Raw genomic sequence first — 23,106 nt, forward strand, 5'->3', positions numbered from 1 at the left:
GTACCATTCATACCTTCAAGGACTGTACAGATTAGATTGTTGGCATTTGTGAGACGTATCTCAGTGGCCAGGGGTCCAGTTAAGACAGAGGTGTTGGTTTTGAGATTTTCAGGAGCTTCCCTGGTCAAAGGGATCGGAGTGGCTAAGTAAGCCCTCCGGCTGAGGGGCAAGTACATCCAGCAGGTTTGGGTGTGATTATCTATTTTCTGGAGGACTTGGAGAGTAGTGTTGGCCCAATGCTGGAGTGGGGAATTGGTAAGCATTTGATTGAGGGCTGACAGGTTCAAACCCTGGTAGGCTGCCAGGGGAGTGGTCACCCTTATGGCTTGTATTACCCTATCCTGGGTATCCTTTATAACTTTTTGAAGGGCCCTGTCTTGCACCCCCTCCCCCGTTCGAGATCCCCCATTGAGGAAGGTAAGTGTAGCAAGCTGGCTTCCCTCTCTGGAGGCCCTTGTTGTGATATGGGTTCCTGACACTTTGGGTTATCTCTACAGTCCAATACTTAGTCCATGGGGCACTTGGTAACTGACAGAGAGTGGGTGTTTTTCCTTTGTAGCAATCTTTGTGGAGGGAGGTGAAGGTGCTGAATGCCCTTGACCCCCTTATTGTCATATAACAATCCTGGGGGCAAAAGTGGGTAAGTGGCAGTTGTGAGGTTGAGAGAGGTTATCATAATATACAGGCAATACTTAATAATCCTCCCATCCAGAGGAGGTATGTGAGATCCAGCATTCATCTTTTGTCCCATGTCCAGCTTGTTGGTACAGTCTCTATCAGCCCAACAGTAAGAAGCAAGATCAGGGCTATGACACCAGTGAGGGGCAAGGGCTGGCAGAGTTGCATCCAAACCCCTGGGAATCCACATGTTGAGTCCTCAAGCGTCTGTGTGCACAGGCCACCCAGCTTCCGGGGTGTGGCTGGAGCAGGGCTGGAGATCTCAGGGATCAGTGTCTTTTTGAGGGTCAGTTTAAGCAGGTTGACTGGATCTGGATCACTTTGCCAGGTTGAGGGTTCCTCTGAGTTGGCCTTCTCAGCTCTGGAGCAATGGACCCATGGGGTGATACCTGAAACTGAACCCTCTATTTGGTTGTATGTCTGTAAAGTCCACCTCCAAGTCTTCAAAAGGGGCGGGTTTCTGGTAGCTGTCAGATCAGGTTTAGGGAAGATAGGGTTTGCATATTTAGAGGTCTATCCTGTTTTCCAGTTGTTTAAATAATTATATATTCATGGGGTCTTATTATTATCCCCATAGAATAACAAGCACAGAAGATTGCCTATACGTGAAACACTGTGACAATTTTCTGAAGTTTACCTCAAGTTGTCTAGGCAAACAACAAACATTTAAAGGCAATCATAACTAGAATTTAACATCCATAATGGTGCATTGTTGAAACAAGAGTTTTTTGCTCTAAAAATCCCCCCTCTCCAGAGATAGCCAAATTGAGACCAATGCATTTGTAGAACAAATCCAGTCTTAACAAATCTGGCCTAATTATTTACATAAGCTCAGCAAGAATAGCGATTGATCATGAGGATCTTTTAAAGTTTGCTTTGCTGGAACCTTTCATAAGGAATCTTGGGTTGAACTTTTAGTAGCCTCTCCAGGCCAGAAGCCAAGCCAAATACTTGCCGTCAGACAGGCCTACAATACCTATAGAATTGGGCAAATTCCTCTTCATGTGGTCCCCAAGATATCCTGAGGTTCCTGCACCTGCCAGGAAGTAACCTTCTTTACTCACCTGGTGAGGCTGCTGGGAACTCTGTAAGCAAGGTATCAGGCCAGCCTTCCCAAGGGGCTTTATGGCTCCATGTTTCATAAAGCCAACCTTAGTTCCTTAAAGCTGTCTGGTCATATCTGAGTCTATGAATGCCACTCTCAAATATGACATTCCAGTCAAAGCCTTGGTAAAATAACCAGTATTTCCAATGGTGACCTGTTACAAGATGAACAGATTCTTATTGAATTTATGCAAACAATTGTAATTGCCACGAAAGAAAGAATACTCACTGAGTTTTTGAATTTCAGAGGAGTTATATACAGAGAAAATTTGTAAACTGAAGCATTTACAAATGAATACTTTATGACATTTCTGTATATCATAGATCTCTCAAGAGAGAGTTTTCTTAATCTGGAAGAGCAAACGTTAGAGAACCAGCAATATTTTCAACCAGAATAACAAAACTATAATCTTCCTCAGTTCATTTAATCCCATGTTCCTATTTCTTGTTCAATTTGAATGCAGCTTTTGAGTTCTGGAAATTCTTACCCATTTTAGTATTAATCTTAGAGATGTCGAATACCCGTATTTGTCCCCAAAGTCCTTTTGACAAATCTCCTTGAAGAAGAAACACGTTTTGTGAGAGAATAAGAACAATTATAAACGACAAAATCTCAGAAATAGACATTGTTAAAGATCTGATGAGAGTTCACTATGATGCAGTTGACAAAGAAATTTGGTTATTTCTGTGACACATAACACTTCAGGTAATCAGAATATTAAGTGATTACCTTATACCAAAACATTAAAACTTTAGGAATTGCATATATATTTGGACATTTACAGCATTTACCTGTGCAATACAACCTAAGGTTTACCATTATACGACAGTGCTTTTCCAAGGAACTTATTACCATCCCAAATAAAAGGGTCTAATTGGTCAAAAAGACTTCATTTACCATTTAAATCCTGGAAGCTTGTTAAAAGCTTAGGAAGTTATAAGTACATCCTAAAAAGGATTACAGATCATTAAAAATCTTAAAACTGTATTTATTCAACCAAGGTGGCAATAAATGATCCTAAAGGTGAATGTATAGCATTATATAGTTGTTACGAAAACCTAGCTCCTTTAACATTGAGAACCTTTAACTAAGTAATCAAAGACCTGATAAAGATGAAACCTAAAACTTTGGTTTTCCTGGAAGACAAACCTTTGTTTGCATCATCTTATCAAGAGCAGATCAACAGTCCAACAAAACATTGTCATTTGAGCAGGGAGAAAAGCAGAATTTCAACCTTATATCAGTGTATTTTTAAAATTCCATTTATCTCAACCTTCTACAACTTTCTTTTGCTTTCATATTTTGTCCCAAAGCCATTTCTTTTCAAATAACCAGTCTCATTTAAGACAAAATTACTTTCTTTTACCCTCAACAAAACTGTATTTCCATTCTTTATATCTTTCTTATATACCTCCTATTTCCCTACATACAGAGTTGCTTTCTTTATTTTCATCAGTCTTAAGTACATTTAGAATTTTAACTCTTAGGAAACCTTAGTCTCCAATTGAGGATTTAGTAACCAATTGAGAGGTATTTACATCAGAATTTTTTTAGATGGTAAATTTGTGAACCAAGTATGTACAAAGCATGTTTTCCAGTAGGTCCGAATAGCCTTGATTTCTCAGCAATAAGATGTTAAAAACACATATCTATATGCAATATTCAAAGCTTTAGCATCCCATCCTCTTTGGAAAGTTTCAGGTTCCAAGGCCCTTCAAAGTTATCTTAACAATTACCCATGAAAACTTTGAGACAGACAAAATTAATTATCATTAACAAATTGCAACATAGATAACATGAGATTGTTTGACTTTTGCTGATAAGTTTAAAGACAGGTGCAATAAACTTAAAAGTTTAAACATTGAATATGTTTCACCTGCATCCGCCTAAAAGTCAATCAGTTTTTCCCCATTGTCAATTTTCATTTGGGGCACCAGTGGAGATATCTGAAATGGTGGTCCAAAGGGTAGTGCACTTTGCTCCTTTGACTTGGAGGGTGGGAGGAGGAACCAGTGGTGCCTGAGACACTGAGGATGGTATAGGACCACACCCACGTTGGTGCAGAAGCATGAGGGGATGGTGGGCGGGGGTGGGAGGCAGAAGCAGCAACTGCTTGGGAACATTCCTTAAAGTCCCTCTCCCTAGGTACACTAACCACCGTTGGCTCCAATTAGGGCTGTTAACCTGGGAAATGAAGGAGAATCCCTCACATCTGTTAGGCAGAGGAACAGGGAGGGAGAGTCAGTGTCCCTTTTAGTCTGATTCTATCTCGGCCAAACCAGTAAGGTCCCCTTCTCGAGGTTCCTCCTGATTTCGGCTGGGTTTTTGGGACTTTCCCTGGTTGGGACACTTATTCTTTTTGATGTCCTTTCCCCTTGCAGTAGGTTCATTGAACCCTTGCTCAGGAGGCTCTGGGCCTATCCCTTTGCTTCTGGGTATATTTATGGCCTTCTCACCCCCCCTACTCTGAACCCCCTGAGAGCCTCTTGATAACAGAGGATATGGACTGGCATCTGGAGAGTGCCTGCGCCTGGCCAAGGGCACAATCTGGCCTTCAGTCCTTGTGGGGGAGGGTTCTCTGGCCTGGAAAGGGAAGAGAAATGCACGGCTGTGGTGGCAGCAACCTGGCAGTGGTGGAGATCCAACCAGGGGAGGAGTTTCAAGCTCAGGGAAGGGAGAAGGGAGCCTGATGAGTCATGAAGAGGGGAACATTAGCTGAGCGGTGGGTTGCTTCTTTGGCTCCCTGGGTGAGTCTCCGGATAAAGCTCCTAAACCTTTGCCTGGTTTTCCTTGCTCCATCCTGACCCCATAATGCTCCTGTGAGGCAGAGTCACAAAGACAGAGGGACAGGGCACCCCCTCCAATGAGGAGACCAGTCAGATGCCTGCCTGGCCATGTCCCGAAGGAACCCAGGTGACGCTCAGCCCCATAGGTCCCAGCCCTACAACCCATGATCAGAAACCACTCTGATATTGCCATAGACCGAGTGCCATCCATGATGGAATAGCAGACGGGCCCACTCAGACTCTGTGGGCCCCTGGGGTCCCCAAGGGCACCTGCCCGTGGAGCCACAGAATCGAACTCTGCAGGCAAGCTAGACCGAGTTGCACATTCACATACACACCAGAGGTTATTATATTCCCTCCCATAGAATTCCTACCTGGGAGACTTATGAAGCCTCGGGGAGTGATCAGGTCCCCCTTCCACATTTGTGAGTGGGCCTCACTAGATTGGGCCCCAGCCTTACTGGTTCCAACGCAGGGTCCAGGTCCTCACCTGCCAAGTCTCCTCGAGTCCAGTGGGAATGGTGGAGCGGGCCGGCCGTAGGCAACTGAGAAGAAGACTGCTGAAATTCAGACAGGGCATGTACTCTTCCTTGCCATCCCTCATTCCCTCACTGCCTTGCCATTCTCCCAAACCGGTGGCAGCTATGGGCCAGCACGGTTGGGTTTCCTGGTCAGGGAACCAAATTTGTTACGGAACCAGGCTGGTATGCCAGCAGAAAAACCAAACGGCACTCAGAGATCTTGGTGGATCGGAGATTTATTTAACACCAGAGGGCTCAGAGGAGACCGTTTCTCGAAAGATCTGAGCACCGAATGCAAGCAGGGAAGGGTAATTTATAGTTGTCAGTTTCCATATCTGTGGGGGTTTTCATGCGCACAGCGAACAAAGGAAAAAGAATCCTGAGGAGGGGTCTCTAAGCTAGAGACCAGAGCTTGTTTTAGCCTCAACTGCCATTTTTGGTGCAGTACTTTATTCACTTCTCCAAAAAGTAGTAATCAGGTTCTGGATATATTTTGAAAATGGAGCCAATATGATTTGCTGAAATTATAGGATGTTTACCTTTTGGAATGAACCTGTAGGACAGGAAAATCTGCTGATTCAGGACAAGAAAAATTGCTACAGCAATGTCTTGAATAGCCATTGGGATCTAGTGGACAAATGGGGTGACTGGCCTTAAATACTCAACTATGGCTGCAGTACTGTTGTATAGTAAATAACCTCCAGAGCTCAGCAGTGTACATCAGTACGATTTTTCTTCCTCTCCAGGTCTGTGCGTCAACTAGGGCATCTCTGCTAGAACTTCATTTGATGTGTTTCCCATCTTCCTGGTGACTGCTGGGGACTGCTTACCAACTCTTGCACTGCACATATCGTGTCTCCATTTTTCAAGATCCTATAAGTGTTTCCCTGTCCTCTGCCACCCAATCTCAAAGCCAGTACCACAGATTTTGGGGTTTGGTGATGGCAGCACCCCTCTTCTGGTATCACTTTCTGTGATAGCCGCCCTTGCCACACAGCAAACGACTCCAAAATCTCCTTGGTTTCTATCAGTTAACATTTATTTCTCTCACTCATGGTCTGTGAGTTTCCTGAGACAGCTCTGTTTTCGACAGTGGAGAGCTTCTGTAAATGGTGTCTTTAGGGGAGAGCCAAGGTTCATTTAGGCCAGGAAAGTGAAGGGGATGTTTGAAGAAGAAGTTAAGGATATATATGTAGGGGATTTTGCTGGTGACTGACAGTTTTAGATCATATACTGGAAGAGTTCCAAAGGTGGCAGCAATAGGAGATAAGGTCAGAAAGAGGGATATTTTGCTGATGGATTTTTTTTGTAGCAGAAAATGACGGGTGTCCTACTCAGAATACAAACACCTCTTCAGTCTTGCTGGTTTATCAACTTCTTAAGTTCTTTTTAAAAATACTTTCTGACTTTTTTTTTTTAAAGCTTTGTTATGCATGACATTTGATGAGTTTGTGAAACTCTAGGAGACCACAGAGAATCAAAGGTCTCTTCTAGCTCAAAACAGTGATTCTAAATCAGGATTGATTATTGGTATCTACTTTGGGCAGCAGACTATTTTTCTGCTGCCCAAGGTAAGCATGCCACTCTCCCCTCATGGGACTCTGGTTTTCCCTTGTTAATTGAAACATGGTGGGGAGTAGAAGCAGGTGTCTTGAAGTATGATTTATGGTCATGGAGACATGACAGTATATGCTCATGTGAATGAGACTGGAACAGGCATTAACTTGAAGCACTTGCAGAAAATACACAGAAAACCCTCACATAGTTTAGTTACACACCCACAGAGGGTCCATGAATCCTAAAGTTTATTGTTTGTATTCAGGATCACTTTTAATCTCATAATAGGGTAATCATTAAGATCATTTTTTAGTAATTTGGTCTTCCTTTTGAATGACACTTTGGTGAGTCCATGTTCTTCTTTTCAACTTACTGACTCAAGCTAAACCTATATTCTTCAGCTCACCTTTCCCGATCTACTCTCCGTCCCAAGGTCAAACATAAAATGCTCTCTATCTGCTTTATAGCAAGGGTTAGCGAAATTTTTATGAAAAGGGCCAAATATTTTGGCTTTGTAAGCTACATGGTCTCCACAACCACTTTGTAATATGTAAGTAGCTATAAGCACATATATAAGCAATTGAGCATGACTGTGTTCAGAAATATTTAAAAATAGGCAGTGGGCTGTAGTTTGCTGATCTCTGCCTTATATTCTTGATTGTACCTGCAAGAACTGCTTCATATTTAGGTATTCTAGTTTGAAGCCTGTACAAATATGATTTATTCAGTGTTTTACTCTCTAATACCAGAAGGGGGTCAGATACTTGGTTATCACCTACCTACTAGTCTTGGAAATTACCTAATGTCTTAATTAAGGTTCCTTTTCACTAAGGGCCAGACTGAAAATCCCTGAATGCTCTAGACTCAAAGCAGACTGCAGTCTCAGAAACATCTTGACTTGAATGTGTACCCCTATGTTAGAAGAGAATTTAAATCAGTTTCTAGAGCATGTGGGGGTGGTGTTCTTCACGGCCTCTACCTGTGTAGTTATTCTAGGACTGGGAATTACGCAGTTATGCTAGTCTCCATTTTTTAAATTTTTAAATTTTTTTTATTTGTGTGTGTGTGTGTGTGTGTGTGTGTGTATTGCTGCTTAGTTTTTACATGATAGAAACGGACAGACTGCTTAGCAGTTGGTTAGGATAATCCCCCCCAGACTAATACTTCCATCCAGTAGCGCCTTTTGCTTTTTTATTTTTTTTGTAGAAAACCCCATCTGAGAATAGAATCCTCAAGGTTGAGCAAATGCTCTAAGCGTAATGCTTGAGAAGAATCATAAATTGCTGGTGTTAAACGTGACCTTACAGGTTTCAGTTCAGTCTGCCACCAGAGGTAGAAAGCCCTCCTGCAGGGTTTCTATCTTGTGGTCGTCCATGCACTGCATGTGCCCTGCAGCGTAGCTGGCCCCCCTTGCCAGGAGGCTTTGAACAGCAGGCCTGTCAGGCACAGAGGGGTATGTGTGGCTGGGGTGGACCATGGAAGGTATCTGAGAGAATTGGGTCCTCAGTGCTCTAAAAGGCATCATGCAAAGAATCAGTATGATCTTGGTCATGAAAATCTAGCCCAGGGTATATTTAAATATTTTTAAATATATTTAAATAAAATTATGCTTACTCATTTTAATCTGGGGAAATTTCTGCCTAAACATTTCATAGTTTTATTTTAAATAATTTTAAATTCCGAAGTGTATAGAGGCATAGATACAGGTTCCCTCAATTTTTCTTAGCTGGAAAGGAAATATATAGTTTTGGGCAAGTTTTAAAGTTTTCTCACTCATGCTTGTGTTTCAGGAAATACATGCTTTAACTTACTTTCACAATGGCCAAGTGTAAATGAGTTGACAGTGCTAGTTAGATGTAGTTATGAATACATAACCTTCTTCCTTCCTTCCTTCCTTCCTTCCTTCCTTCCTTCCTTCCTTCCTTCCTTCCTTTATTGAGAGAGAGAGAGAGAGAGAGAGAGAGAGAGAGAGAGAGAGAGAGAGAGAATGGGGAGGGGCAGAGAGAGAGAGAATCCCAAGCAGGCTCTGCACTGTCGGTGTGGAGCCTGACACAGGGCTTGGACCCACAAACCATGAGATCATGACCTGAGCCAAAACCAAGAGTCAGACGCTCGACCAACTAAGCCATCCAGGCGGCTCCCCCTACTTAATTTTCTAGTAACATATACATTCAAATTTTATATGATGAGTGAGATGAATATATTACTCTTGTTTTCTAAGTTTTTTGCTTCTAAAAGCCTTTCTTGGAAAGAAACCAACTAAAGGATAAACCCCCCACAAAAGCACTCTACTTACTTGTCAAGTAGAAAATTCCTACAGGGAAATTTCTCTTCTTCAAAGTTCATATGCTGTGAAATAAAACAAATTTGGAAATGTGCTGACTAAATGCCAGACATAGCAGCTGTGGCCCTGGAAAACCACCAGTGTCCTGTGAACTGTGCATTGACCAGATCAGGAGGATGTTTTTCCAGAGAGAAGGGCAGAAGGAAGGAATATGCTAGCATAAGTACCCTAAATAATTTTGTGGTCTGTTTGGTTTTTTAGATATGGTTTTAAACCTAATGAAAACATGTGTTGCTTCTTCTCAGAAGAGTATGTTCAGGGAACTATTGTAAACTGTTATATTACCCTTTCAAAAGGAAGGAATTGTTTTATTTTTGTGTAACTATACTTCTGGAGGAAACAAAATGCAGGTAGATGAATATATTGCTGTAAGAAGACTGGCATTAAGCAGATCCTTGCAAGTGGTCCTGAGTCCATGCTGGGGAGAAGTGAAAGATAAATCACCTAAGGCTGGTGAGCTATCATTATTTCCATTTTATAGGTGAAGAAACTGAGGCACAGAGAGGTTAAGTTGCCTAAAGTCACATAGCTAGTAGGTTACAGAGCCAGGCCCATGTTCTTAACTATTACACTGCGTTGAGCTGTGACACAGAATAAAACTCAAAGACTACCAGGTGACCTTATGCCACACAAAACAGATATTGGATCCTTATCATATTGATAGCTGGTGGCATTGTGTCAGAAGAAGAGCACTGGATTTAGAGGCAGTAACCTGCAGTTTGTGTGGGCTCTGGTGTTTTCATCTAGGAAATGGAAATAAGAACCTCTGTGGTTGATGGATGGAATCTAAATGAAGAAATAAATGTGAAGCATGTAGCACAGTAACTTGTATGCAGGGCTGTGCTGAGACTGTAGCCTGAATACCAGGTCAGGGGAGATGAGTAAGAGATAGCTCAGGCCTTTGAAGGGGATGTGCAGAGGAGGGACTCAAATTATACTATGTAACTAGGACTCCTCCAGACTGTTGTCACACAGCATGGTCTTTGACTGAGAGAAGATTTGCAGCTCCTTGAAAAGCACTAAGGAGGGGCCCCTGGGTGGCTCAGTTGGTTAGGTGTCCAACTTCAGCTTAGGTCATGATCTCACGGTCTGTGGGTTTGAGTCCCGCGTCGGGCTCTGTGATGACAGCTCAGAGCCTGGAGCCTGCTTCGGATTCTGTGTCTCCCTCTCTCTCTGCCCCTCCCCTGCTCATGCCCTGTCTCTCTTTGTCTCAAAAATAAATAAAAACATTAAAAAAAATTAAAAAATAAAAGCACTAAGGAAATTGGGTGGCCTCGAAGAAATCTAGTCTGTCACCATGTTTTAAGCATTTAGAAAGAAATTTGTCTTATACAATTTGTTGGTTTTTTTAAATTTTATTTTTGAGAGAGAGAACATGTACAGGGGAGGGGCAGAGACAGAGGGAGACAGAGAATCAATCCCAAGCAGGTTCCACATTGCCAGCACAGAACCCGATATGGGGCTCAAACCCACGAACCATGTGATCAGGACCTGAGCCCATATCAGGAGTCAGATGCTTAACCGACTGACTGACTGAACCATCCAGGTGCCCCTACAATTTGGTTTTAAATTTACTTACATGCATGCATACATATATATTTATATATATATATATATACATACATAAATACATATACATATATATACATACATACATAAAACGGACAACAAATAGAGCAAGAGAGTTCATCTTTTAAGGCCACTTCAATCATTTTAGTAAAGTAGTCTAAATACCACCTTTTTAGCAGTAAGAAAATTAACTAAAAAATAAAAATAAATAGCTCCACTTAACTCTCAGGCACATTTTTTTTTAAGGCATTTGAAAACAGTTTGAAGCTTGACAATTTTAATATGCTTTCAATGGACATTTGTGACTTGAATTTCACAAAGTAACGCACATGGGAGTTTATTTCATTTCATAAAGCAATTCATGTGTTTTAATACAAAGGAATTCCAAATAACACTTTTATTAAGGAAAGAGCTTTAAATGGTTTCTTTTGTAGAAAATAAAAAAGGTTCTTTGAGTAACATGAAAATTTATAAAGCTTTAAGAAGGAATTTTGCCATTAAGAAGAACATTACTGCATCTCATGGAAGCAGCCTTCTTTAATCAGTGCTATTTCCACTTTAAATTCATTCCTTCCTAGGATGACGCCTCAGTAGTTACTGATGAAGAATTAGACTTGGCAGTTTTCATTGTAGCAAGGGTGTACTCAAGGCTCAATATTCATGCTCAGTCAAAAATGGTAATGAAAAACCTAACATCCATTTACTTATTATATTCTTATCTGCCTTAAACTAGATTAGTAATACATAAAATCTCATGTTGCTCTTTGACATTTTTTATTATTTGTGCAAATAGATTATGACCAGCTAATACATCTGACATTCAAGTAAAGGATGAATTTAATTAATATTTACTGAGCGCCAGCAGAGTTCATGGAACTCTAGTAAATACCAGAAAATGCAGCTTCTCTGTGTGTATAGTAATACAAGTTGGGGATGAGGTTGCAGTCTGGAAACTGGAAGATAGAAAATTACTGCTGAGGAAAGAGTGGGATTATGTAAGAGAATTGGTTGTGAGAATTCAGTTTGAAATCTGGAATAATGCTAAAATTCCCGATTTAAATTTTACTTTCCTGAATTCAGAGGTTAATTTCTTGCTGCTGCTTGTCAGGAGGAGGAGCAAATGAGTTGTTTCAGTTTTGGGTTTTGTTGTTGTTGTTGTTTGTCCTGTGGAGATTTATTTCAAGTAAGATCCGGTGTGTTATGGAGGTCATCTTTGGAGCACCTGCCAGGTGCTATGATAGCACACTTGAAACAGATCTGTAGTTGAGAGTAAGATGTGCTTCTTGCTAACTAGGCAGTGGGTGGAGGAGACTGGCCTGTGTGTGGGTAGTTGTGTGTGGTGCTGTGTGGCAGTGATGCACTGGCCTCTGGACAGTGTGACTCTGGAGGACATATATCTGCTTTGGAGATAGAATTCCAACCTCACTGTCATTGGTGAACTGGAGAGAGGAAGCCCCTGGGATTGGGCTTTGTGTTAAGCATCAAATTAAGGAGGTGGCTCTACTGTGTCTTCCTGGTGAGATGACAGGAGGGAGTGGACAAGGGGTCTGGACTGTGAACATGGTAACAGGGTGCGGTAATGAGGTCTTGTAGCATACTGGGATTGCCTGTCAACCTAAGTATATTCAGATGCCTTTAAAAACTAAAAATATTGAGGTATTTGGGAAGGCCGCCACTTTTGCAGCCCCTGGATTTGGGTGGAAAAGTCAGTAGGCCTGGCTGACCAGATGTGGGTGACAGGTCTACAATGGAAGTAGTGTTGGGTCGTAAGGACTCAGGAGTCATTAGTTGCCTCAGAAAAGGAGCTCGTGTCGAGTACAGTGAGTGGACCTGGTAGTAGTGAAGCCAGCCCTGCCCTGCAGGCACTTTTATTAGTGATGTAGGGCAGCTTCTGTTTTAACGCTAGATGGGGAAAGGGCACCTATTTCTGCTTAGGGGCTCCAGAAAAAACTTCTCAAACTGGTTATGGCAGTTGAGTTTTCTAGGTACACCACCAGAATTCTGTTGAAATCCTAGGCCTAATGTGTACAAAAATCTCTTAAGGTGATATGATTAAACTGAGATACTTTATAAAAAGCATTGATCAAAGTACCTGGCATAAAAATATTAGTTTTAAAAATGTGTCATTAAAATGTAACGTGTTATATTCTTATTTCCTTTAGTTTATAAATTATCATTCAGAGGTACTGGGAATGAGCCAAAAAGAAGACACTAAATATTGTCTGTCTTTTTTTTTTTTTTTAAACCTTTACTCATTTGGATTATTGGTGTTAGATGAGTTCTGGTATAGCCACAGTTAATAGAATCAGCAGTCTCATTTCACCATATTGAGGATTTCTAGATGACAGAGACTGGCCTTCATGACTTTGTCATATTTGAAATGTTACCTTTTTTCGAAGCATCTATCAGTGTCATGATGCAAAGCAGGCCAGTAAATGCATGCTGGGCATGCCTTATGTTCATGTGAGATGTAGCACTGATTTTAACAACTTTTTTTTTTTTTTTTAGCTCAAAACATTTTAACATTTTCTTGTAAATTTATGGTATGTGTGCATTTTAAAAGTCATCTACAAACTCAGTTTTCAGATAAAACACTGGTTTTAAACTTTTAAGTTAACGTTGAAAAAAAAATAGTTACCCACAAGCAGCTAACTGTGGGCTTGATCCCTTCCTTGCCTTCGAGATTGAAATTCCTTCTTCATTTTACTGCATTGTCCTAATTTCTTCAGTTTGCTCATTGCCTTTTCAAGGGGTCCTTTGTTCTTCATTATCGTTTTTTATGATGTTGTCCCCAGCTAAATTTCTTCCCATTTGCCTTAGGCTTTTCTTGTACTCTGGATCTCCCATTATTTTTATTGTCCACCAATGACTGTTTCTGCATACTGATTAAAGGGGCTTCTCCCTCCTCCTGCTGCCGGCTGCTCCCACCACCATTCCTAGCTGAGCAAGGAACACAACACTCACTCTGAGGTGCATGTCTGTGGTGAATTCTGATTAGTTTGCACAGACATCCACTTCTCTTCCGCTTTTGTGGCCTCTGAGCTTTTATTCAGTCAGCAAAGACTGTGCTGTTAGTGGACCCTTGATCAAAAGGATTCATTGAACTCACTGTGATACGTGAATACTTTGTTGAACCAGGCTGACTGTACCCCACACTTGCTTCTCTCAGCCTACTTTGCTCATTGATGACCACAACCACCTGTATCCTTGCCTGTAAATTGAGAAGATGCGCTTGGTAGGACAGAGGAGTGGGGAGATGAAGAGGAACTGTGCATGTGGTGCTGAATGGTTTTTGCACCTTTTATGTCACTGCTTTTCTTAGTGCACATAATTATAAACTATATAAAAGTTGGCTTTTAACTTTCAGAATTTTAAGTGACCTGTTTATAATTAGGTACAGTTGTAATTCCATGACTTTTGATGAAATGTGGTTTCATCACTAGAAAAGAGAACTCACTAGCCTAGGGGTCAGAAGACTGGTGTAGTGGAGATTTTGCTGCTTAACTAGGGAAGTGACATTGAACAAGTCTTTTTTTTTTTTTTTCAATGTTTATTTATTTTTGGGACAGAGAGAGACAGAGCATGAACGGGGGAGGGGCAGAGAGAGAGGGAGACACAGAATCGGAAACAGGCTCCAGGCTCTGAGCCATCAGCCCAGAGCCTGACGCGGGGCTCGAACTCACGGACCGCGAGATCGTGACCTGGCTGAAGTCGGACGCTCAACCGACTGCGCCACCCAGGCGCCCCTGAACAAGTCTTTAAAGGTGTGTGTGCCCTGGTTTCTGTAACTGGAGATAATGGAAGGAGATGCCTTGCCTGTCTCTCACAGAGACAAAAATGGTAACATGTATAAACATTCTTCTAAAACGTCCAGGAAGGGGCGCCTGGGTGGCTCAATCAGTTAAGCCTCCAACTTTGGCTCAGATCATGATCATTGTGAGTTCCAGCCCCCGCATTCACCTCTGCTCTCAGAGTGGAGACTGCTTTGATTTTCTGTCTCCCTCTTTCTCTGCCCCTCCCCCATGAACGAGCAAGCACATGCACAGAGTACCACCAGCCCCGTCCCCCGCCTCAAAAATAAACATTAAAAAAAAAAAGTCTAGGAAATGTGATATTTCTAATGATGGTAATATGACAAATAGTCTTTAACTGTCCTTTTTAAAAAATTTTTAATTATTTATTTATTTTTGAGAAACAGTGAGACAAAGCGTGAGCGGGGGAGGGGCAGACAGAGAAGGAGATACAGAATCTGAAGCAGGCTCCAGGCTCTGAGTAAGCCATCAGCACAGAGCCTGATGTGGGGCTGGAACCCACAAACTGTGAGATCGTGACCTGAGCCGAAGTCGGACGCTCAACCAACTGAGCCACCCAGGTACCCCTTTAACTCTCCTTTTTAAATACTGAAAAGCAAAAATACACCATTATAATGAAACAGTCCTTTTTAAAGAATGCTGTTAGGGGCGTCTGGATGGCTGTTTGTTGGGCATCCGACTTCCACTCAGGTCATGATCTCAGGTTCCTGGGTTTGAGCCCCTCATCAGGCTCTTTGCTGATGGCTTAGAGTCTGGAGACTGCTTCAGATTCTGTGTCTCCTTTTCTCTCTGCCCCAACCCTGCTCACGTTCTCTCTCTCTCAAAAATAAAATAAACATTAAAAAAAATTTTTAAAGAATACGTTTAGCAAGCTAAACACAGTATAGTCAGATTAGCAAACGTTGAAATCCACTGGGAAAACCCTTTGGGAACTTGTATTTACTGATTGTGCAAGGCTGAGAAGTTTTTGTTTAGGCTAAGGATTTTTCAACAATTCTGTGAATGCTTAGCTTTTGTAGTAACAGGAACAACAAAAACTGATGGGGGTAAAACCTCTGATATTACAGGATTATATGAGAAGAAAACTGGGGTAGAGAGAAAAGAAGACAGTTGTGTTGTAGATGTGAAGGCAGAGAAGAGTCACTGTGTCTGTCACAAGGCTGGATAGGAAACCTTGGTCAGACCTGGGAGAGAAAGTTTCTTATCTTAGGTTTTTGGAGTTAATACACGTATCTTCTTTATTCACTTGCAAAATGGCAACCTTTCCATAAAGATCACATTCCTAAGCAGATGCTTCCTCTGTCTCATTCTAAAGGATTCCAAAGTTCCTTGAACTTCTGTTATGAGTTGACTTTCATGGCAGCTCCACTATGGTAGGTGGTTACAAAGAGAGCCTGACTTTGTTGTTGGTGTAGAATGCCTTTCTGAGACTTCAAAAGGTCAGATTTTAAATATACATATATATTTTGAATGGAATGAGAAAATGAAGCTCTTTATAGTGTGGTAGTAGAACATGAAGTCATGTTACCTTGCAGTGAAGAAAATAAGCTATGTAGGCTTTATATTAAGGACAGTAGGTATTTATACTGCTTCTTTAATGATGAAAGTCTGGAAACTACCTAAATGCCCAGTAGTGCAGGATTGAATAAGTAAGTTATCTTAAGTTCATGCAATATGGAATGCAGTCCATTCTCACCCACACATACACCATTTGATCTAAAGAAAACGACTTTGATATATATACGTTGTTTTAAACATATGTTTAGAAGCATAGAAAATGTAGGGACTTTTTTTATTGTGATAAAAATACACAACATAATTTACCATATTAGCCAGTTTTACACATACAGTTTAGTGGCATTAAGTACATTTATTCACATTATTTTGCAGCCATTACCATCATCCATGGTAGTGAACTTTTAGTTTATTCATTTTTGCATTATTTGCATCTTTTACAAGAATGTATTGATCTTATTATAAAAATTGACTTAGATTATAACCCAAGGCTTTGCACTAGCTCTGTGACCATGGACAAGTTTAATGTTTTTACCATTTGCAAATGAGGATAATTAATAGTACCTCTCATAGCATCATTATAAAGACTAAAGAAGTGTACGTATATGTTGATTCATTTGTATTTTTTTAGGGTGACATGAAATAAGCACTATACTGAGTGTTGGCTGTTATTTTTGTTGGTTACATATGTGATCCTAAGGGTGTGAAGGGTAAAACGAGACTTCAAAACCACATAACGTGCCGCATGTTGTTTTATAATTTAGACTCTGAATAGGGTTTAGACTTGAAAGTATAAATAAAGTAATATTCTTAAAAACAGACATACATTTCTGAAAGATGTACAGTTTATAAAAGTAATGAATACAGGAGCGCCTGGGTGGCTCAGTTGGTTGAGCGTCCAACTTCGGCTTAGGTCATGATCTCACGGTTCGTGAGTTTGAGCCCCGCGTCTGTCTCTGTACTGACAGCTCTGAGCCTGGAGCCTGTTTAGGATTCTGTCTCCCTCTTTCTGCCCCTCTCCCACTCGTGCTCTCTCTCTCTCTGTCTCAAAAGTAAATAAATGTTAAAAAAAAAAAAAGTAATGAATACAGATCATTTGCCTGCAATTGGTGAACCTCTCGGTTCTCATACAGTGTATGCTGGCACAATGGCGTTCTGTAAACGAGGTTGACATGTCCTGTGGTAAAAGTCGAGTCAGGATATTTTCTTACCAAAAAATAAAAGATAGTACTTTCTCAAGTTTAAGGTATTTTTTTCATAAATTTGTCCTAATTGTTAGTGATTGCTATTACTTGAAAAAGCAAAAACTGTTAACTGAAAAACTGGAAATACATATTTATACTCAGGCTTTTGCTTTTTTACCTTTGTTCCTCTTGATTGTAGTTTGTTCTAAAGGACATATGCTTCTGTCTGTGAATTTAAACTGCATATATATAGTTATAGTTATAGTTATAGTTATAGTTATAGTTATATGGTTTTATTTCCTCCTAATAAAATGCTTCCTTGTTCACGATACAATTAAATATGTCTGTTTGATGGGGTTGTGTCCCTGTCCCCAGCTCTGCAGCTCATGGATGATGGTACCACTGGCTCACATGTCCTTGTTGAGTTTCTTAACTGAGATGTTGTAGATACCACAAAGATGATGTTCCTTTAATTTTGTTTTTAATGTAGAATACCTTGTCCTTTTAAAATATTTTGTTTCTGGTTCATATTTACATGATGTAAATGGAATGTGGAATGGACTGGAAAACATGAAATAGCTCTTTAAAGATGCCTGACTTCAAAATGAATGTTGCCATTTGTGGTTAGAAATGAAAACAAAAAACTTTCATGAGTCGTATTTGAATTCTTTTAGGTCATAGTTGTATCTTAGCTTAAAATTCTGTATATTATAAATTAGTATTATCTGTGCATTGTTTTATTGCTTCCCCTTTAAATTGTCCATGGTGCTTAATAGAGATAGAACATACAACACACACAAACACACATATATATATAGAGAGAGAGAGAGTAAACCTATATTTTTTTTTGGTTCTGATAATATATCAGTGAAAGTGATTTAAAAATATTTGCAGTTGATCTCTTACAAACTAATCTTATGTGGGTTTTACAGTCTTTTAGAAATTAAGTAGTAAAAAATATTTCATTGACCCATTTATTCACTGAAATTAGTAATATGTGACTTACTGAGGCTTAAACTGGGAAATAAAATATAACAGTTTCTATAGTTATATTTTAAAAAAGAAAAGAAACCTGGGAGTTTCTGTGGTTTGTGGTAGAAATACCTAGTATGTGGAAGACCTTCCATTAGATTTGCCAAATATTGGAAACCTGCTCTGTGCAAGACATCTCACTCAACCTTAAAGAAATTTTGAAAGATGACTAATTTGCCTTTGAGGCAAAGAGAGATCAAAAAGATTGTAAATTATTAAACTAGAAGCTTGATTAGGACATGAGTCTCAAGATGATAAGGTTTTTGGGGGTGACAGTGGGGTTAATGGGGTCCAGACCGATGGCCAAGAAAGAATTCTTAAAGATGCTGTTGGTGCAAAACGGTGATTTTATTAAAGCATGGGGACAGGAGCGTGGGCAGGAAGAGCTGCCCTGGGATGATGAGGAGACATTGGTTATATACTTAGGAGTTGGGGGAGGTAAAGGCAAGGGGAAGTTTCCAGTGAGATTTTCATATGCTAAAGAAGACTTCCAGGATATTGGAGGCCTAGCTATTATCAAGCTAAGGTTGTTTTCCCTGTGGCAAAGCACTAGCATTAAGACAGTGGGGAGTTCTGGAGAAACATTTTACTCTGCCTGCCTCAAGTATTTGTCAATGGACTGCAAGTTACAAGGAAATTTAGTTCTGCCATTTCCTTCTGTCTTTGTTTCCCACATCACTATGGAGGGATGATGTTGGGGCTCCAGGAAACAGAGTCTATAGGTTTCTGGAGATTAGGCTATTGATAAGATTGCCTTTTTCCTATAGTTTACTAAGATATTCATGAATAGATGGAGACTCAGGTCTTGTAGGACTATGATCTCTATCAGTTAACATTTGTTTTTCCCCTTTCCTTTGTTCTCAGGCAGCCAAGAGGAGTATCACACATATCCCAACTGTGTGTGGGGGGGTGGGGGGCAGGGTTGTGGCCTGTCAGCGTGCCTCATGCTCCCTCATCACAAGAGATTGGAGTGGGGACACTATTAAGTGTTAACTTGGTTGTGGCCACAGGAAAGTGTGTGAGATGTCCCAATCCCTGGACTGCGCTCACAAATTCTCTACTCCAACCCACTCCAAGTCTCACCTTTTATATTTTGTAAATTCTGCACTAATGTAAAAAGGAGAGACAAACTTTGAAAAAAGTTTTTTGAATGGTAGGTTAAGTAAAAAGCTGATATAGGATATTGTCACTCTGTCGGAGTTCCCTTCCGGGTACAGCTCAGTGGCTCGGTACTGCCATCACTGAACGTGGCCATGCTTGAGTATACAGTGAGCTTATTTCAAAGTTTTATGGATACTTCCTACAGAATCAGTTTACACAGTGTATGTTTTTCCTTTCTATGTAGTTTTTTCCCTTATTGTAACTTTTTTTAACGCTTATTTTTGAGAGAGAGAGAGAGAGAGAGAGAGAGAGAGAGAGAGAGAGTGTGTGTGTGTGTGTGTGTGTGTGTGTGTGTGAGCGAGCGGGGGAGGGGCAGAGAGAAAGGGAGACACAGAATCCAAAGCAGGTTTCAGGCTCTGAGCTGTCAGCACAGAGCCCAATGTGGGTCTCAAACCAAGAACCACGAGGTCATGACCTTAGCCGAAGTTAGACTCTTAACCAACTGAGCCGCCCAGGTGCACCGCCCCCCTGGGGTGTAACGTAAGAATTCAACGTTACAAACATTTTAAATCATCAGAATTTATTTCCAGCATAGGTAAACATGATATGAAGTGATGTCTATCACACACACATGCAGGCATTCTTACTTATAAGAACATGGTATGAAATGCCAGTTTAGTCAGTTATCTCAAAAGTAGTGTCTGTCTCATAAGGTTATGGGGATTAAATGAATTAATGTATGTACTCAGAGTAGTGCCTGGCATATAAAGAGCATCAGGATGCAGAATAACATGAATAGTGTAATACCATTTGTTAAAACAGGGTTTGGATATATTGTACCTAGAAACTGGTGAGTAAAGGATATTTTTGAGAGAATAAACAAAACTAGAAATAGTTTCTTTGGGAAAGAGGAGAGAACCTGGGGGGTAAAAGGGGGACATAAATCTTGTCAACCTTTTAACTGTTTTTAACCATATATTAATTTAAAAAATAATGTCATGTTTTAAGTAATTTAAGAGCATCTACTTTGGGATGAGAATCTGTGTTCTTTTCAGATGGCCCTGCCGAGGCACCAGTGACCAATGGGAACACAACCACGGTGCCATCCCTGAATGATGATCTGGACATCTTTGGACCAATGATTTCTAATCCCTTACCTGCAACGGTCATACCCGCAGCTCAGGTATGTAGTAAGAACATGGTTTTACATCATCACTGCTTATTTCCTTTTTGAAAAGCCTCAAAAGTTCAATTTTGAAAGAATTGTCTCTGAGCAGTCTCTGATTTGAAAGCTTACTGTTCTTTAGGCCAGGGGTTGACAAACTAAGCCTGAAGCTTGATTTTGCAAACAAAGTTTTATTGGAACACAGCCATTCCATTTATTTACATATTGCCTGTGGGTGCTTTTACATCACGAAAGCATATTAAATAGTTGCAACACTCTTTGACCCAAAAGGCCTAAATATTCACTGTTTGAAGTGTGCTGACTCTGGCTTTAGGCAAACAGTGGTGTTTAGAGTGAATAAGTGGGAAAATTAAGACTATTTCAACCTTGCCAGAGATTAACTCGGTAACTTCAGAGGTTTTAAAGTTAACCATAGGTGTATAAATATTGATTATATAAGCTAGTAGTTCTATTTTTATGCTCTATTGAGCCATCCTCAAGATAGTTTATTTCTGGTTGCAGAAAAATCAAGAATAAGAAATTGTAGCAAATTAAGTACTCCTATTCTTTCTTATGAAGATAGTTGTTTTAAGTTAGCCTTAAAATTGTTTTATTATTGAAGTATAGTGGACATACAATGTTTCTACTTTTAAATTTTTTTTTTTAAATTATTTAGGGCAATATTAATGATCAGGATTTTTTTTCACATTGATGATAAAGAAATTTTGAATTCTGTTCCTGACGTTACATTTTGCCTTTATTCCTTTTTTAAAAATTGTAAGTTGTTTAATACTTTAAATATTTTTTCAGCTTTATTGAGGTATAATTGACAAATAAGATGGTAAATATTTACAGTGTATATTTCACTTCCACCATCAAGTTAATTAACACACCCATCACCTCACATATTTACTTTTTTTGGTGAGAACTTTAGTTTTTTTTCTTTACAAGTTTCAGTTACACAATACAGTATAATCAACTGTAGTCATATTAGATGTCCTCAGACCTTACTTGTTTTATAACTGAAAGTTTGTATCAACCTCTATTTTTTGTCCACTCCCAAGCTCTGGTAACCACCATCTATGAATTCAACTTTTCTTTTTAATTCCACATACAAGTGATCCCATCAAGTATTTATCTTTTTTGAAGGTGAATATATTAACTTTTAGGAATATAGGGTACTCTTAAGCATACAACTTTAAAATTCTATTTTAAATTTATACTTTATAAATGAACAACAGTGTGTTTTGGTACAGCATAATTTTTGAGGTAAAATATTTCTTTTTCTCTAGAAAAACTGAGCCAAATGAAAATTGTTTGGGTGGAAAGTTTTAATAAGAACTTATGTCTTATTAAGAAGACTAATTGCTTATACTTTTATTATGCATTTTTTTGTTATGATAGTCGTAATTACCACTAGAATTGAGCAAATAAATGTCTTAGAAATTAGCTTATCAAAATTGCAGCATTAATGTTTATTTTCAGAAAAGATAGCTTTGTTTTTTGGCTTTGTTCCTTCTCCCCTACCCCAAAACATAAAATGAGGGACTGTTACTACTATTGTTTCAATTAACATTAATTACCTTGTGAATTTGTGCAGGCATGGGTATGCATGTGATAATAAAAATTGTCTAATGCTAATGTTTTGGCTTCAGAAAGAAGCATTAGGTTATTTGACAATCTGAGCACGAAAAGCAGTTTCTTTTGGTCTAGCATTCTAGTGAGGCTGTTTTATCTGCTAAACTTCTTTGGATTCCATTGGAGTATGTGAGTTGCTTTGCAACCACGCAGAGAATTAGACCCTACATCTGAGGCTTCAGTGTACTTAATGTGTTCTTTTCTGTATCAAAGCAAGTGGAACAATGCAGACTTCATTTAACTCTTAAGTAGCACCATGACCACAATACGGGGTGCGGCTTCTACCTTTATGAGGGATTGGTTGGTCTGGCCTTCATGCTTTGTGCATTCTGCATCAGCCACTAAGAGTTACAGAGTTGATTTTTTAAATCCCATCTGATTCTTTTTTTAGAACATTGATTTTGGACCAAAACTGTGCCAGTTGTATTGAGCCCTATAAAATATTGGGTGAGCAGAGTTATCTTTCATTGAACTACATGCAAAGATTAAAACCCAGACATGTTTTCAAAATGTCTTTGAAAATAGGGAGGGGGAAAGGCAGGTTAAATTACACATTTTATACATATACTCTAGCTATGTAACTTACTAATTTTGGTGAGTTTCTATTATGTAAAATTTGACAGAAATAGGAATTACTCTGAACCCTATACTCTTTCAGTCCTGATTTTACTCATAGTAAAAATTATATTAAAAGATTTCCCACTCATGTGAAGACGAGAGAGATTTACCTGTTTGGCTGTGTAGTTTTCTGAAGGAGGTTGGAAATACTCATCTGACCAGAATGCACATGTATTTTGGGGGTTCCCAGGGAATCATTCCAGAGTCCTCAAAGGTGACTTACAGAAGCCATCCCTTTCCTTCTATCTCTAATACACATAAACCAACAGTACCTAGACCTGTACAGGTGCTGCCTTGACCTTGGATCAGCCTTAGGATCCCAACAGCCAGAGAGAACCTTTGGTTTAGGGATTCTGCAGCCTCTCAAAGTGTAAATTGACAGACAAAAGTTGTTCTCCTTTAATCCTGGAGTTACACTGCTGTCAAATAGAGCACCAAAAAATAAAAAACAGACATAGGAGTGATTACTAGTCATGCTATG

General features: G+C 39.8%; 1 protein-coding gene across 3 annotated transcripts in view; it reads left to right on the top strand.

Moving 5' to 3' along the window:
• Window positions 1-23,106, top strand: part of SMAP1 (small ArfGAP 1) — a 202,943-nt gene that overhangs the window by 173,472 nt on the left and 6,365 nt on the right. For all 3 annotated transcript variants that reach the window (XM_043591751.1, XM_043591749.1, XM_043591750.1), the window contains exon 8: window positions 20,260-20,387. In XM_043591751.1, the coding sequence (XP_043447686.1) occupies window positions 20,260-20,387 (128 nt within the window). The remainder of the gene's footprint in view (window positions 1-20,259; window positions 20,388-23,106) is intronic.

The sequence above is a fragment of the Prionailurus bengalensis genome, chromosome B2 (genome assembly GCF_016509475.1).
Source record: "Prionailurus bengalensis isolate Pbe53 chromosome B2, Fcat_Pben_1.1_paternal_pri, whole genome shotgun sequence".
Classification (NCBI taxonomy): Eukaryota; Metazoa; Chordata; class Mammalia; order Carnivora; family Felidae; genus Prionailurus; species Prionailurus bengalensis.